Source organism: Scyliorhinus canicula, chromosome 25 (genome assembly GCF_902713615.1).
Source record: "Scyliorhinus canicula chromosome 25, sScyCan1.1, whole genome shotgun sequence".
Taxonomy (NCBI): Eukaryota; Metazoa; Chordata; class Chondrichthyes; order Carcharhiniformes; family Scyliorhinidae; genus Scyliorhinus; species Scyliorhinus canicula.
This window is the reverse complement of record NC_052170.1, coordinates 14,354,943-14,373,015: the sequence shown is the minus strand read 5'-3', so window position 1 is coordinate 14,373,015 and position 18,073 is coordinate 14,354,943. Positions and strand designations below refer to the sequence as shown.

Sequence of the window (18,073 nt, the reverse complement as noted above, 5' to 3'; positions counted from 1 at the left end):
GTGAGAGGCAGCAATTTAAAAAAAAAGTAAAATTGGAAACGGCTGGACCTTTTTTCTCGTGTCTGCTCTTCCTCGCTCTCTACTTCTTAGCAAACATGATTGGAGCCTCCAGCAGACAGCGAAACAAAATGTTGTCCGGCCTCTGGCCAGCTTGATGTTAATTTGCAATGATGCCCCAAACAGAAAGGGTAGGCAGATTTTATTCACCTTGTCAGTTCAGCTTTGTTTGAAATTTGCTCCTTTATTATCATTTTTACGAAGACGCCCTTCAAAAACATAGAACCCGAGTCTTTCTGCCAATAGACTGATTCTTTCTGCAATTATTTCAACATTGAGCCGTAACTTTTTTTTTGTCTGTGTAAACGTGCTAGAATTACACGTGATTCATAAGGTTACTTTCTCCAAACCCCCCCCCCCCAATACTTGAAGCTAACACACTGGATGCCTACTGCGAGACCTGCACCGCAAGCACACCCCAGGACATCAGCACCAGCGGCTGCCCCAGCTGGCACTGGGAATCCAGCTCAAAAACAGATGTCAAACAAAGGTAATGCATGAGGGGGGGAGAGAAACAATCCCTGTTTTTAATCTTGCGGGTGTTAACTCGAGAGACTTGGTGAGTTACCCGAGTGGTCGTTCTTTACTGCGGATTTAATTGAATGTTGACTATGGAGGGCGTCACACCCAAGTCAGATTCTGATGCCCACGTGCACTTTCCAGGCAAAGTTGTGTGACTCTTTATTGTCACAAGTGGGCTTACATTAATACTGCAAGGAAGTTACTGTGAAAATCCCCGAGGTGCCACTTTCCGGCGCCTGTCTCCGCCTGTACACAGAGGGAGAATTCCGAATGTCCAAATTACCGAACAGCACGTCATTCGGGACTTGCGCGAGGAAACCGGAGCACCCGGAGGAAACCCATGCAGACTCGGGGAGGACGGGCAGACTCTGGACAGACACCGCACAGACAGTGACCCAAGCCGGGAATCGAACCTGGGACCGTGGCACTGTGAAGCAACAGTGCTGTGCGACCGTGCCGCCCAACTAAGATCATGTTCAAAAATTCTAACCTTTTCCCCTCTCCGCCTGACCACCCACCCCCACCCCAAATGCTACCAAACACAGACTGAAGGTCGCATGCTGCAGCTTCTAGTTTGTACGGCTCAGCACAGTACGCAGCTTTTACATGCAGCCATTTGATGGGCACAAGCACTCTTGCAGGCACCTTGTGGTACATGGCTGGGCTAAACACTTTTTTTTATCCGTCTTCCGCCCTTGCAGCTCAGGTGCAGTTGGATTTCTTGCTGAACAGGAAGAAGCAATTCATGCAGGCAGCACTCCGGACAAAACAGAAGAACGATATTGAGGGGGCAAAATTGTATCTCCGGCAGGCAAAAGGGTTGGACCCCATGATCGAGGCTGCCAAGGGGGGGCTGCCTGTTGATATTACCAAGGTAAAAGAATGTTCTTTTCTAAATTGACTTTTTGAATATGCGTAACTGCACAATTTTATCTTGAAAGAAAAACACCGCAAGCTCTCCCCAACAGCAGTGCATGTTAGAATGAGAACATTACAGCGCAGTATAGGCCCTTCGGCCCTCGATGTTGCGCCGACCTGTGAAACCAATCTAAAGCCCATCTACACTATTCTCTTATCATCCATATGTTTATCCAATGACCATTTAAATGCCCTTAATGTTGGCGAGTCCACTACTGTTGCAGGCAGGGCATTCCACGCCCGTACTACTCTGAGTAAAGAATCTACCTCTGACATCTGTCCTATATCTATCTCCCCTCAATTTAAAGCTATGTCCCCTCGTGCTGGCCATCACCATCCGAGGAAAAAGGCTCTCACTGTCCACCCTTATCTAATCCTCTGATCATCTTGTATGCCTCAATTAAGTCAGCTCTTAACCTTCTTCTCTCTAACGAAAACAGCCTCAAGTCCTTCAGCCTTTCCTCATAAGATCTTCCCTCCATACCAGGCAACATCCTGTTAAATCTCCTCTGCACCCTTTCCAATGCTTCCACATCCTTCCTATAATGTTGTTTTGGGTGATGTTGATTCAGGGGCACCAGGACAAACCTCACATGTTTCTTTTTGAGTTGGGGGGGGGGGGGAAATACCGTGGGATCTTCTAATTTCCACTTGAAAGGGGCGGGGGTTTTGTTTAACATCTCAGCTGAAAGACAGCACCTCCAATAGGCCAGCACTCCTTCACGTACCGAGCTGTGGTCTCAATCACGTACCGAGCTGTGGCCTGAACCCCGTGCCCCAGTCTCGAGACTGGATCTTGAACCTCCACCATTCTGAGGGGAGGGTTCCACCCACTGAACCTTGGCTGATGCAACTTTGGCAGCGTGGCAGTTTTTTATGCTGTACGCCCCAAACTCCATGGGCGGAATTCTCCGTCCCGCCAGCCCTGCTTTCTGGCGCGGCACCCCTCCCCCTAGCAGCCGGCCAATGGCGTTTTCCATTGTGGCCATCCCATGCCGTCGGGGAAACCCGCGCGAGTGGGTGGGCTGCCGGTGAAGCAAGTGCTGTGATCTTGGTCAGATACTAATCAGGCTGTGTCCCCTTTTTAAAAACTAGTCCCAATACATCCTTAATCATGAAGTGCACCAGCGACATTTTAAAAAAATCTGGTGCTATCTGATTAGACTGTTGTCCCCAACGACTGGCCTATAATGTTATTTTAAATCTTGAACCACCATGTTACTCTAAAACCCTGCAATAGTTTTGGGAGTGGAAATGAATTAGGAACTCAAAATGCTCTTACTTCCAGCAGATTTTTCACTCCCTTTAGTAATTTTGCCACTTTTCTTTCTCCTTGCTGTGGTACAGCTCCATGGATGCAGTTTCCCCTTTCACTGCCTCTCATAGGGGCTGGTTTAGCACAGTGGGCTAAACAGCTGGCTTGTAATGCAGAACAAGGCCAGCAGCGCGGGTTCAATTCCCGTACCGGCCTCCCCCAACAGGCGCTGGAACGTGGCGACCAGGGGCTTTTAACAGTAACTTCATTGAAGCCTACTCGTGACAATAAGTGATTATTAATGAATTAATCTTGCGTGAAGTGTAACCATTGCTGCCCCTCGGATAGGGGTCAACTAGCATTAACACTCAAAACTCCCAAATTATCATACTTTTGGTATCAAAAGCTCTGTTACATGGCACCGAGGACCTGGGTTCGATTCCGGCTCTGGGTCACTGTCCGTGTAGTGTTTGCACATTCTTCCCAGTGTCTGCGTGGGTCTCACACCCACAACCCAAAAGATGAGCAGAGTAAGTGGATTGGCCACGTTAAATGGGCCCCTTAATTGGAAAAAAAACTTTTAAAAACATTTTTTAAACAATAAAGAAACCGCTCTACTACAGAAAGTATTAAACTCAGTTTTACAAAAGGTATCAAAGCTCACAGCTAGGACATAAATACCACTCGTCAAGAGGTGAGCTGATCAGTCTTCCTATTGGTGGATTTAACTGTCCTCTCTTGAATGCCAGACTCCGGCACTGCTATCCTTTATTACAAAAGTAATTGAACGTTAAAGTAAGGATATTATAATAATATAATATTTAAGAATCTTTATTAATATCACAAGTAGGCTTACATTAACACTGCAATGAAGTTACTGTGAAAATCCCCCAGTCGCCACACTCCGGCGCCTGTTCGGGTACATAGAGGGAGAATTCAGAATGTCCAAATTACCTAATAGTACGTCTTTCGGGGCTTGTGGGAGGAAATCGGAGCACCCGGAGGAAACCCACGCAGACACGGGGAGAACGTGCAGACTCTGCACAGACAGTGACCCAAGCCGGGAATCTAACCTGGGACCCTGGATCTGTGAAGCAACAGTGCTAACCATTGTGCTACCGTGCTGCCTTACTTTTAGTTGTACAAGGCATTGGTGAGGCAGCCTCTCGGGTACAGGCTGCAGTTTTGGCCTCCTTTATTTAAGGAAGGATGTAAGGGTGTTGGAGGCGATTCAGAGGAGGTTTACCAGGTTGATACCCAGATTGAGTGGGTTATGCCCATGAGGAAAGGTTGGATAGACTGGGCTGGCGTTTAGAAGAGTGAGGGGTGACCTAATTGAAGTATGTAAGATCAACGGTCTTGACAAGGTGGACGTAGAAAGGATGTTTCCTCTTGTGGATGAGTCCAGAACTGGAGGACGCTTGGTTTAAAATTAGGGGTCGCCCTTTTAGGACAGCGACGAGGAGAAATGTTTTCTCTGGAGGGCTGTGCGACTTTGGAACTCAGAAGGCAATGGAGACGGGATGGTAAAGGTGGAGGTAGATAGATTCCAAAGGTTATCGGAGGCAGACGGGAATGTGGAACTCAACTCAAACAGGTCCGCGGTGATCTTATTGAATGGCCGAGGAGGCTTGAGGGGCTGAATGGCCTACTTCTCCTATTTTGTATGTTTATCCCTCACTAAAATATATTACTGTTCATGTCCAGATTGCTGCTTGTGGGTGTAATTGAGCTGCTGTGTTTTCTATACGTAAAACGATGATTGCACTTCCAAAGTACTTCATTGAATATAATTCGCATTAGGATCTTGAGGTAGTGAAAGGCAGTCCGTAGTGCAGATGTTTCCCTTTCTTCTGTGGGTGACGTGGGATGGGAACAGGAAACATTGTGGAGATGGAAGCAGGCAGCCATAGTGATGGGTAGAAGCTGAGCTCTGGGTTGAGCAGGACAGCGAGGATTTGTACAACCTGTTTCAGGCTGAATTCAGGCAATGCCTGGAGTCTGTGACGAGGGACAAGTTTTTTATAATGAGAGTCTGAAAATGTGTTTCGTCTTTCTGAAATTGGAGAATACTTTGATTCAATGTTAGACAGGGAGTCTGATCATACAGGAGGTTGCCATTGAGATGACTGGAGTAATGGGTAGGTAGTACACGATCTCACTCGATACCCAGCATATTTATGGAAGCTGATCTTTTCTGTTTGCAGCCAACGCCGCCAAGGCGTAATGTCTTTGAGGAACATGGGATTGCTATCAGCCCATTGGTTGCCTTGAGCTTTGTTGGAGTGGAACCATACTTGAGGGAAATCTTCTGGCGTTGGCCAGTGAAGAGTGAGAGATCAAGGAGGACGGAGGAACTATGGGGAACAGTCACAGAAGATATCATTTGTGACTTTGGCCAGGATCGTAGCTTTGTTGAGAGCAGCGAGTTAGACAGACTGAAGTGATTCAGACAGGGAGTTTTTGGAGAGGTGAGCCAGTGAGGACGGAGATGACGAGCTGTTTGAGGATGTTAGAGAAGCAGAAGAAGTTGGCTTTGGCCAGGAAAGGAGACAAGCTGAGGCTGTGTTTTATGAAGAGGGAACATGAAATATAAGTAGGCTTAATTGACCTGGAGGCCGCAGGTCCAAGCTCTATCTTACCCACATACATGCACACACAGCGTTAATCACTAGACCCTCCAATGAACAGCCTCTCTGATCAGATTTGGTGTATAAATAGAAAAGTCTCATTCTATGCTGCTTGACAAATTCCTCATAGAGTTAAGACCATGAGTATGCCGCGTAAGTTGGTTAGCTTTGTCAGTGTGCCTATTGGCAGCCAGACATCGGTGCCAAGTACATGGACCTGTTAATGTGGTGAATGGCCGGTGCCTACATTCAGACAGGGAGAGGAGCTGGTGGCCTACGTTTCCAGAGCGGCACAAGCGCTCGTTTCATCACTTGGGGCAATTTTAAACAACGAGGGGGAAATTATTTGAAAAGCAAAAAATATTTAACCTTTTTTGTGATGACCCTTAAATTTCCAGGTGCCTGCGCCCCCGGCAAATGAGGAGGACTTTGTGCTGGTGCAGCACCGGGGAGTGCATGTCCCCCAAAAAACTGCAGAGCAGTATGGTCAGCTGATGGAAGTGCTGAAGCAACAGTATGAGGTAAATGCACACCATGCCCAGAGCAAAGGCTGCGTGCAACATCTCCAGTCTTTTTAAATGATCCGAGGAGGTCTTGTGGTGCAGTGGTAATGTCCCCACTTCTGAGCCAGGTTTGTGCCACACTCTGGGACTTGCTGGCCACAGAAAGTGCATTCATACCATACATGGGTTGATTATCAACCTGCAATTCCTTCCAAAACCCCTGTGAAAATGGTAAGAGTGCAGCCATAACCCGCAGAAGGTGTGCTGCAAACCACGACCTTGCCACGTATAACCGTGGACCAACACCTGGAGGTCCCATGTTCGTCTCTTGGGGCATGGAGAGAGAGCAGGCCCTATTTAAGAAATTCTAACTGAATCCGTGGCAAAGATTCTGCAATCCAGCTGATTCAGCTCCCACTTTTATTTCCGATTAACCTGCAGAGTCGACATACTTTGGAATGATCTGTAGCACTTGCTCATTGGCGATTTAATTATGCCACTTTAATTATGCATTTAAATGTCTCCATCCACATAGCACTTCACTCACTGCTCTAATTTTGATTCATTTTGTGATTGTTGAAATGTTCCTTATGTTGCCTGGACTCCGAGGGTTAAACTGGAAGGAGAGGGCAGCACAGTGGTTAGCACTACTGCCTCACAGCGCCAGGGACTCGAATTCAATTCCGGCCTTGGGTGACTGTGTAGGATTGGCATATTCTCCCCGTGTCTATGTGGGTTTCCTCCAAGTTCTTCCCACAGTCCAAAGATGTACAGGTTAGGTGGATTGGCCGTGCTAAATTGCCCCTTAGCGTGCAGGCTAGGTTACGGGCATTGGTTGGGGGAATAGGCCTAGGTAGGGTGCTCTTTAAGAGGGTCAGTGCAGGCTCAATGGGCCGAATGGCCTCCTTCTGCACTGTAGGAGTTCTATGATTAAACAAACCAGGTTGTATTCTTTGGAAATTAGAGGGTTTACAGGGTAGTTTGATTGAGGTTTTCAAGATATTGAGGGAGCCAGAGAGAGAGAGGATGATTCCCACCCTGGATAGCGATTGGATGCCAAAGGTTTACCCCAGTATTTTCCCCGCTATGAAGATTAGGGAAAATCAGCCTACTCCTGGTCACTCCCTGGAGATAACTGCTGGGCAGCCATCTGTGCGTGACCCTCTGGTTAAGGACAGCAATAGCCTCGGTTAAGCTTCTCGACCCTCCCACCCAATCAAATAGCTTGTTAAAAGTCACCATCTAGCCTTGCACCTAACTACTTGGACCAGGCAGTAGAGAGTAGCTGGCATGAGCGGGACCAAAGCCTGGTCAAAACTGACCACGTATGTTTATTGCTAGGAGGGAGGGAGGGAAGCTAGTAATCAGATTGTACCTCAGGCTGTTAATCAGCTAACAAGTGGTGGTAAATCTGACCAATGAATGGGGGAAGAGAGATGGGTAAGAAATTATATATCTTTTATATTAGTACCAGGCCTTGGAGGCCGCTCCTCGCCCCCTATTCTCCCCTCCTGGCGGGGCTAGGAGCGGTGCTCCGTAAATCTTGGCCGCGGGGGCGTCGCGCCGAGAATGACGCGGCCGGCGCGCCTAATGACATCAGCCGCGCATGCGCAGGTTGGCCGGCTCCAACCTGCGCATGCGCGGCTGACGTCATGACGCTGACGGCACGAACCCGCACATGCGCGGTGGCCGTCTTTCCTATCAGCCGCCCCGCAAGACATGGCGGCTTGATCTTGCGGGGCGGCGGAGGGGAAATAGTGCGTCCGATTTGGATGCCGGCCCGACAATCGATGGGCATCGATCGCGGGCCTGTCCCCTCCCGAGCACAGTCGTGGTGCTCTTTCCTTGCTAGGCCACCTACAAGCCCCAAACGGGCTTCTCACTCCCGTTTCACGACGGCAGCGACCAGGTGTGTTTGCCGCCGTCGTGAAACGGCCGCGAACGGCAGGCCGCTCGGCCCATCCGGGTCGGAGAATCGCCGGTCGCCGTGAAAAACGGCGAGCGGCGATTCTTCAGGGTGGGGTGGGGGGGGATGTAGAATCGAGAAGGGCGTGAAATTTGTCAGGGGGCCCTCCCGCGATTCTCCCACGCCGCTTGGGGAGCGGAGAATCGCGGCCATAATGTTTTTGGACAGACTTTAATGTTTCCACATTAGCATTGAAACTATTTTTTTGATCGTTGTAGCCAGAACAGCTTCAACAAGTACCTGTCCTCCAGCCCGACATTATAGCAGCAATATGTGTAACTTGCAGCATTCTATTATCACCAGACCGTGGTGAAGAAAGTACGGCAGTATTATAATCTTTCAGTCTGAAATAACATTCTCTCGCGATGTGATACGGTAAACTTTACTGGAGACAAAAGCCACCTGTATCTTGGGAGAAAAATCCATTTGATCACTTTGCCTAATATCTTGTGTTATCTATCTTTCGACAGACATGTATGCAGTACTCCAAGCAATACACACACCTCGGAAGCGTGTCGGAGACCACCAAGTGAGTGCACATGAGCCCTTGTCTATGTAAAGTCTTTGTCATGGAGAGTGAATTGTAAATATATCACTGAATGTGGCAGTTTCAATCAAGTTATAAACTACGGGATGAAACCCAACCTGTTTTCTTATGGCCGGAATTTTCCAGTCCTCCGCTGGGGTGGGCGGTCATCTCCTGCTGGACTGAACCAGGAATTGAATCCCTGGCTGTCTAGTTGTAAATGTCCCTTCCCTATCCTAGAGATGTCAGGATTTGCACTGACACCTTAGCCAAGATGATCTAGTTTGCCAAAGATTAGGGAATTTGCGACATTCCTAATGAACTAGATAGGTTTTGTACTGAACAACGTATTAGCTAAACCTTTTTGACTCACTTTGTGCTGTTTATGACTCGGGGTGTTGAGCAGCACAATGGCGCAGTGGTTAGCACTGCTGCCTCGTAGCGCCGAACACTTGGGTTCGATCCAGGCCGCTGTCCGTGTAGAGTTTGCACATTCTCCCCGTGTCTGCGTGGGTCATGCCCCCACACAACCCAAAAAGGTGTGCAGGGTAGGTGGATTGGCCACGTTAAATTGCTCCTGTATTGCAAAAAAAAAATGTAAATGTCTCGGGGTGTTACTGCAGTATCTCTTACAGTCTCAATATCTATTATTCAGAAAACTAACACTTTGGAAATGAGGTACCAGATATTTCACTTTAAAGATTGCTGACCGAAAACTAAATTTTGGATCATTTGATATTGTTCACCTGAATTCCATATGCCTTTTAGATGTGTGGTATTGGAAATGAAATTAATTGAGTAAATGAAGAAGCCCCTGCCTTTCTTAGAGTATTTATCGCAACTTCAAGTGATCTTGGTGGATGTTTTCATTGCTGGGTGTTAAGTAGACACTGATATAGGGCAGCACGGTGGCCTAGTGGTTAGCACAACCGCCTCACGGCGCTGAGGTCCCAGGTTCGATCCCGGCTCTGGGTCACTGTCTGTGTGGAGTTTGCACATTCTCCCCATGTCTGCGTGGGTTTCGCCCCCACAACCCAAAAATGTGCAGAGTAGGTGGATTGGCCACAGTAAATTGCCCCTTAATTGGAAAAAATAATTGGGTAATCTAAATTTTAAAAAAAAAGCAGACACTGATATTTATTTATATTTTGTTTAAAGTTGACCATGCAATGCTGTTTTTAAAAAAAACGAAAACCTTCTCGTGTCAGTGATTAGTATTTAGGTCTGAAATACTGAATCTTGGGGTAGAATTCTCCCATCTGGTACCAAGACCCGTGGCGCGGAGTTTTCGCACTGCAGAGGCCTTTCGGGAGACCACGCCGTATCTTCCGGCCTCGACCTCATTACTTCTGCGTCTGGGGGTTTAGCGCTGTATTCTGGCAGGGCTGACTTGATTGCGGGCGTCCTGCCATCATATCTGGGTGCCATGCTTAAAAAATGCCCAAGATTAATGACTTACTGTTAACAAAGAAGGTGGAGCTCCAAGATTTAGATTTATTGTCATGTGTGTGGTGATATGTCTGTGCACAGTTCTGTATATAACTGTGCGACCTCCAACCAACTGGTGGCGATAGATATCTATCATATGACTGAGACTACCAGTTGGTAGTAAGACGTACACGAGGATTGTCGCACTAGAAGTAGCTCCAAGAAAATTCACTGAATTCATTTAATGGTTACTGTCTGTATCACAATTCTTTAGTTATCTTTCCACGTGTTAATATTGTTACTAAATCATCTTGCTAGTCAAAGAACAGGATGTTCTTTGTGCGTCTGTACTACGGTCATAACAGAGCATAACATGTGCCGAGGTACAGTGAAAAATATTGTTCTGCGTACAGTCCAGACAGCTCTCCACACATTAAAACATAGAACATATGATACATACATGAGGATACATAATGAAAATACTGAAACATAGACAGTGGGAAAATAGTGCTGCAGCTGGAGAGAAGATGCATAGGAAGATCAGCACAGACCCTACCAGGATCATTCCGGAGTTTGGCAGTGGGGGGAAAGCTATTTTTGAATGTATTGGTGCGTGTTGTCAAACTTTTGTTTCTCCTGCCCGATGGAAGAGGTTGGAAGAGAGAATAACCCGGCTGGGAGGGGTCTTTGATTATGCTGCCCGATTTCCCACGGCAGTGAGAGGTGAAAATGAAAATTGCTTATTGTCACGAGTAGGCTTCAATGAAGTTACTGTGAAAAGCCCCTAGTCGCCACATTCCGGCGCCTGTTCGGGGAGGCTGGTACGGGAATTGAACCGTGCTGCTTGCCTGCCTTGGTCTGCTTTAAAAGTCTGTTTAAAAGGTGTAGACCGAGTCAATGGATGGGAGGCGGGCTCGTGTGATGGACTGGGCTTTGTTCACAATTCTGTAGTTTCTTACGGTCCTGGGCCGAGCAGTTCCAGGCTGTGATGCAGCCAGATGGGATGCTTTCTATGGTACGTCTGTAAAAGTTGGTAAGAGTTGTTGTGGACATGCCGAATTTCCTTAGTTTCCTGAGGAAGTATAGGCGCTGTTGTGCTTTCTTGGTCATAGCATCTACGTGGGTGGACCAGGACAGATTGTTCGTGATGTTTACATCTAGGAATTTGAAGCTGTCAATCATCTCCACCGTGGCACCATTGATGCAGACAGGGGCATGTATGACACTTCGCTTCCTGATGACCAGCTGCTTAGTTTTTCTGACATTGAGGGAGAGATTGTTGTCGTTGCCCCATGCCACTAGGTTCTATGTCTCCCTCCTGTACTCTGACTCATCGTTGTTCGAGATCTGACCCACTACAGTCATGTCATCAGCAAACCTGTAGATGGAGCTGGAGCTGAATTTTACCACACAGTCATGTGTATATAGGGAGTATAGGAGGGGGCTGAGGAAGCAGGCTTTCGGTGCCCCAGTATTGAGGACTATCGTGGAGGAGGTGGTGTTTATCCTTACTGATTATGGTCTGTGGGTCAGGAAGTCGAGGATCCAGTTGCAGAGGGAGGAGCCGAGTCCTGGGTTTTGGAGTTTGTATATAAGCTTGGCTGGGATTATGGTGTTGAAGGCAGAGTCTGATGTAGGAGTCCTTGTTGTTGAGATGCTCCAGGGAGATAGCACCTGCTGTGTAGCGGTTGTGGCGGTATGCAAATGGCAGTGGATCAAGGCATTCTGGGAGTATGGAGTTGACAAACCCGCTGAGGCTGGAAGATTGACCTCCTTGATGTCACATCCACCTCCATAGCTGTCGTCCCTACACCCACTTCTGTGGTGTCCCAGGATTCCAGATCGCTGGCAGCCTCCAACCCGAACTCCGGAGGCACCTCCAGGCATTCTTCAACTAAATCCGGACTTCGTGTTCCAAACATGTTGTGGACGGGAGTGTTTACCCACCTGGGTTGCGATGAATCAGGGGCGGAATTCTCCGACCCCCCGCAGGGTCGAGGAATCGCCCGGGGCCGGCATAAATCCTGCCGTGGCCAGAATTCTCTGCCACCCGGGAATCGGCGGAGGCGGGAATCACGCGGCGATTCTCCGGCCCGCGATGGCCCGAAGTCCCGTCACTGTCAGGCCTCTCCCGCCGACGTGGTTTAAACCACCTCTGTGCCGGCAGGAGCAGGCGGCGCAAGCGGGCCCCAGGGTCCTGGGGGGAGCGTGGGCCGATCGGACCCCGGGGGGGTGCTCCCACGGTGGCCTGGCCCGCGATCGGGGCCCACCGATCGGCCGGCGGGCCACTCTAGTGGGGGCACTCTTTTTCTTCCGCCGCCGCCACGACCTCCACCATGGCGTGAGTCCGCGCATGTGCCGGTGGTGACGTCAGCGGCTGCTGCCGCTCCGGCGCATGTGCGGACTCAAGTCGACTGGCGAAGGCCTATCGGCCATCCCCGACGCCGGGCGGCGTGACGCTGAAGGCCGTTGGCGCCAGTTTTGGCGCCAGTCGGCGGAGCGGGAGCCACTCCGGCGCGGGCCTAGCCCCTAAAGGTGCGGAGAATTCCGCAGCTTTGGGGAGGCCCGATACCGGAGTGGTTGGCGTCACTCCGCTACGCCGGGACCCCCCGCCCTGCTGGGTAGGCGAGAATTTCACCCCAGGTGTGGGAGAAGATTAGCCGTTTCTGGTCGAGCTTTTATCAAATCTGTTTCATGCGTGTTTCCTGAGCTGCCGTGGCGGGGCACCGGTCGAAGTTCCCACAGGGAATTCACACCAGCACCGAACCTGTGGGTCAGGTTTTTTGATAGCAAGTAAGCCATAACCATTATGTTTTTAATCCGAGATTGAGCTGTTTTTAAAAAAAAAAACTAATTTCATATCTTTGTGTGTACCTCTATTAAAGATTTGAGAGGATGGGGGACGATTGTAAAAAGAACATTGAAATTCTGAAGAAGGCGCATGCCCAAGGCTACCCTCTACCAAAGTACCATCGTGAGGAGAGAACCTTCCAAGTGGTAAAGTGAGTAGTAGCCACAGAGATGTGCAATAGGTTCAACCATGGCAATCAATAGGTTTTACCTTTGTAAAATTAGAAACTTTTTTGGGATGACTTTGCAGCACTTAAACAATCTCGTATGGAATTCTGTGATCTGGGAGTTGATGGAGGAATTCTGTTATCTGGGAGTTGATGGAGGAATTCTGTTATCTGGGAGTTGATGGAGGAATTTTGTTATCTGGGAGTTGATGGAGGAATTCTGTTATCTGGGAGTTGATGGAGGCTTAGTCATTCTAAAATAAAGAAATGAATTGTACTCCAGAACTGAGACAAATAATCTGAACTGTTCTGGAGGGTATCTACTGGTAGTATTTTGGGTGTGCTGTCAAGCCCATGTCTTTCTGTGGTGTAGGAGGATGGGAAAGGAAGAGCAGGCAGTTCTCCCATGGTCCTGCCCAATATTCATCCCCTACCAACATGACCAAGATGTGCAGGTTAGGTGAATTGGCGGTGCTAAATTGCCCACTAGTAGCCAGGAATGTGCAGGTTGGGTGACAAGAATAGGGCAGAGTGTGGACCTGTTCAGAATGCTCTCTTGGGGGGGGGGGGGGGGTTGGTGCAGACTCAATGGGCCGAATGGCCTCCTTCTGCCCTGTAGGAATTCTATAGAAAAACGTTCCAAAGACAATGTGCTGGAAATCAATGAGAGTCCAGAATGGATTTGGGTCAGCTGTGTAGGTGACCAGAATGATCTGGGGCTGGATTCTCCGCCCCACCGCGCCACATTTCTGTTTCACCCCGCAGGCCGGATGCTCCGTTCGCCGGCTGGTCAATGGGGTTTCCCATTGTCGGGCAGCCCCACGCCGTCGGGAACCCCCTGGGCTGCCGGCAAAACGGAGCATCTCGCCACTGGAGAATCCAGCCCCTGATTTCTGGTTTGACTGACACGTGAGAATCTCAGCCGAGACGTCCTGTGATTGTTCACATGGGCCGGAATTCTCTAGCCATTCGCAGGCAGCAGGAATCTCGGGTCCCGCCAACAGAGCACCCCCACCCGCAGCTTTCCCCGTGGCACGGGGTAGCTTCAGTGGGAATTCCGATTGCCAGCGGTGGGGACACACAATCCCGCTGCCAGTGAATGGTGTGCTGGCTCCCGCCGCCGGACTGGGAGGCCAGAGAATCCGGCCCGTGGTGTCTTGGAATATTTAGTGCTCACCTGAACGCTTTGTAGAGGCAGACGGGACATTGCTTTAATTTTTTCTTTCGAACTGTAGCACTGCCAATCTGTCTGCCCAAGTTACTCGGTCAGTTTCTGAAGCGAGGGCCTGAATATCTTGACCCAGAAGTCAGAAACCAGTAGTCGCGCTGTACTGACGCAGTAATACTGATGCACTGATACTGAAGTCTATTTTCTTTATTGCCTTGTTCCAGGATATTTCCTCATCTCACCAACAGTGACATGATCCTTTACGTCATCAAAGGAATCAACCTGCCACCTCCGTCAGGTAGTGAACTATGCTGATAATATTCCGGCCCCTCGACCTGCTCCTACATGTAGGATCCACTGCTGAGCCAGGAGAGTGAGGAGTGCCCCTAAATACAGATTAACGACCACTTGCCTTTGCTGCTAACTCCCCAGCGTTAGTCACAGAAGCATCTAACAGAAATCCGACAGCAGAGGTTTCCGATTTACGTAGTTACTTATCTTATTCCGTTCAGTACCAATTGTTTTCCATCCCCGCTTCTCTTTCTCTATTCCCTCCTCTCTCTCTCTCTCTCTCTCTCTCTCTCTTTCCCCCCCCCCCCCCTCCAACTTCCATCCAGCCCATTTTCTTACATAGATACATAGAAGATAGGAGCAGGAGGCGGCCTTTTGGCCCTTCGAGCCTGCTCTGCCATTCATCACGGTCATGGCTGATCATCCAACTCAATAGCCTAATCCTGCTTTCTCCCCATAGCCTTTGATCCCATTCTCCCCAAGTGCTTGAATATATTCAAAGTTTTAATATCAACTACTTCCTGCGGTAATGAATTCCACAGGCTCACCACTCTTTGTGTGCAGAAATGTCTCCTTCTATCTGTCCGAAATGGTTTACCCTGAATCCTCAGGCTGTGACCCCTGGTTCTGGACACTCATCATTAGAACATTACAGCGCAGTACAGGCCCTTCGGCCCTCGATGTTGCGCCGATCTGTGAAACCACTCAAAAGCCCATCTACACTAATCCCTTATCATCCATATGTTTATCCAATGACCATTTAAATGCCCTTAATGTTGGCGAGTCCACTACTGTTGCAGGCAGTTTATTCCATGCCCGTACTACTCTCTGAGTAAAGAACCTACCTCTGACATCTGTCCTATATCTATCTCCCCTCAATTTAAAGCTATGTCCCCTCATGCTAGCCATCACCATCCGAGGAAAAAGCCTCTCACTGTCCACCCTATCTAATCCTCTGATCATCTTGTATGCCTCAATTAAGTCACCTCTTAACCTTCTTCTCTCTAACGAAAACAGCCTCAAGTCCCTCAGCCTTTCCTCATAAGATCCTCCCTCCATACCAGGCAACATCCTGGTAAACCTCTGCACCCTTTCCAATGCTTCCACATCCTTCCTATAATGTAGCGACCAGAACTGCACGCAATACTCCAAATGCGGCCGCACCAGAGCTTTGTACAGCTGCAACATGACCTCATGCTCCAAAACTCAATCCCTCTGTCAATAAAAGCTAACACACCGTACGCCTTCTTAACAACCCTATCAACCTGGTTGGCAACTAGGGATCTATGTACATGGACACCGAGATTTCTCTGCTCATCCACACTACCAAGAATCTTACCATTTGCCCAGTACTCTGTCTTCCTGTTATTCCTTCCAAAATAAATCACCTCACACTTTTCTGCATTAAACTCCATTTGCCACCTCTCAGCCCAGCTCTGCAGTTTATCTATGTCCCTCTGTAACCTGCAACATCCTTCCGCACTGCCCACAACTCCACCGACTTTAGTGTCATCTGCAAATTTACTCACCCATCCTTCTACGCCCTCCTCCAGTTCATTTATAAAAATGACAAACAGCAGTGGCCCACCACTAGCCTTGCGTCCCTAAGGTCAGGGATTCAGGGAGCTGGGGTGGAATTTCCTGCCTTACATCCCTATCCCTTTTCCTACCTATGTCGTTGGTGCCTATGTGGACCACGACTTGGGGTTGCTCCCCCTCCCCCTTAAGGATCCCGAAAACACGATCATTGGTAACATCTTCCCTGCATCTACCCTATCTAGTCCTGCTAGAATTTTTTTTATTGTGTACTCCCTGTTGCTGAACCTTGGCTGTATAATTAACGGGCAGTTAATATTCTGTTTAGGTGTTGCTCCGAATGACCTCGATGCCTTTGTCAAGTTTGAATTTGCCTTCCCAAACTCGGTAAGTACCTTTTTACATTTGTTGGTTCAGCCTTTCTGGGAATTTGGACAACAGGTCAAAGCTCAGGGTAGAGGGAAAGGCAATGGAATAGTGGGCAAGGTTAATCAGGAACCGACGCGGGAGGCAGCTTTGGTTTGAAATTCTGCATAATTTTGAGGGAAGTGCAGACGGAGGGTAACAGTTTCGTGCTTTTATTCCCCAGAAAAGTAAGTTGGCAGTAAGCATGTTTAGCCGGTGTTGTGAAAAAAACCATGCCATGAAGTGTTCCGCAGACTTCGTCACTGACGTGCAAGGTTTGCGGCTCAGTGTAATGCGTCAGGATTCCATTGGATGTCAGACTAGCCTGCTGTTCTCTTATCGTATTAGAGAGCTCCACAAAGAGGACTGCGGAAAAATAGCAAGGAGGGGACAAACCACAGTAGAGAGCGCCCATGAAGAGCAGAGTACTTTGAAAGATGGAGATTAATGACGCCGACTCCTGTGCTCACCCTACGCGAGTTCACAGTCCGGCAACACCTCAATTTGAAAACCCTCATCCCAGGTTTTCAAAACCTCTCCATGGCCTCCCCTCCTCTCTGACTCTGCAACCCAACCTTCTCCAGCCCTAAACAGTCCTTGCACATCTCTCTGCTCCTCCAATTCTGGTCTCTTACGCAGACATAGTTTTCTTTGCTTATCACTGGCCGCCGTGCCTTCAGTTACCTCGATCCTAAGCAGCGAAATTCTCTTCCCAAGCCTCACTCCTCGCCCTCCATTTTAAGTTAATTCTGAACCAGCTCTTTGTTATCTGCCCTAATATCTCCTTATGTAGCTCCGTCCAAATTCTGTCAGGTTACGTTCCTGTGAAGTACCTTGCAATATTTTACCATAAAGATACAATATAAATGCCAGCTATTATTGTCTTAGCTTAACCCTGAATCGGCTTCTGTTTAGTTTCTGAAGTTTTGGCCTGAGGATTGTCTCTTTTTTCACAATCAATTTTGGTTCTTAAAACAAACCCATCAGCCCTCGTCACAGCTTCAGTTCTAACTAGTTTGCGTCTTTGTTCTCTTTAAGACCTGTGCACTGCCGCAAGTTATGGTGCACGTTTCTGTTTTGTTCAATAGGAAGAAGCACAGAAAGACAAAACCGACGTGGTTAAGAACACAAACTGTCCAGGTATGTGGGGCAGGAGAGCAGCCAAGTGACGCAGTAAATCTGGCACTAACTTGTTCGTCGGTTAGGTTAGGTGGATTAGCCGTGCTAAATTGCCCCTTAGTGTCCAACGGGTGTACAGGTTCGGTGGAGTTACGGGGATAGGGCAGGGAAAAGGGTCTGGGTAGGGTGCTCTTTTCAGAGGGTCGGTGTAAACTAGATGGGTTGAATGGCCTCCTTCTGCGCTGTAGAAATTCTATGGCTAGTGTTGGTCATGTGGCCAGTTTGCTGTGGCCGCTCTGGACCATGTGATGTCAGTCAGTGGGTGAGACGGTTCTGAGTTTACACCCCCGCAATAGAGACTTGAGCTCCTCATCTAGGCTGATGCTCCAGTGAAGGACTGCGAGAGCATTGCTTATCGGAGGTTTTGGATTATGCATTACACCTGGAGGCCCTGTTTGCCTTATTGGGCGGGAGAATTCGTGGCTCAGTTTGAAGGCGTTCTCTCCAGTGTCCCTCCACCAGCATTAATAAAACTGATGGTCTGCTCAATATTTAGGGTAGCACGGTAGCATAGTAGATAGCAGCATTGCTTCACAGCGCCTGGGTCCTGGGTTCGATTCGCGGCCTGGGTCACTGTCTGTGCACAGTCTGCACGTTCTCCCCATGTCTGCGTGGGTTTCCTCCGGTTTCCTCCCACAAGTCCTGAAAGACGTACTATTAGGCAATTTGGAC

The 18,073-nt window shown here is 48.7% G+C and overlaps 1 protein-coding gene across 1 annotated transcript in view; it reads left to right on the top strand.

Annotated features, from left to right (window-relative positions):
* The window catches only part of cc2d1a (coiled-coil and C2 domain containing 1A), a 90,712-nt gene that overhangs the window by 33,951 nt on the left and 38,688 nt on the right, over window positions 1-18,073 (top strand). Inside the window, exons 13-20 of the mRNA XM_038784924.1 lie at window positions 430-547; window positions 1,281-1,453; window positions 5,781-5,903; window positions 8,322-8,380; window positions 12,691-12,807; window positions 14,215-14,288; window positions 16,146-16,204; window positions 17,311-17,362. Of these exons, the coding sequence (XP_038640852.1) occupies window positions 430-547; window positions 1,281-1,453; window positions 5,781-5,903; window positions 8,322-8,380; window positions 12,691-12,807; window positions 14,215-14,288; window positions 16,146-16,204; window positions 17,311-17,362 (775 nt within the window). The remainder of the gene's footprint in view (window positions 1-429; window positions 548-1,280; window positions 1,454-5,780; window positions 5,904-8,321; window positions 8,381-12,690; window positions 12,808-14,214; window positions 14,289-16,145; window positions 16,205-17,310; window positions 17,363-18,073) is intronic.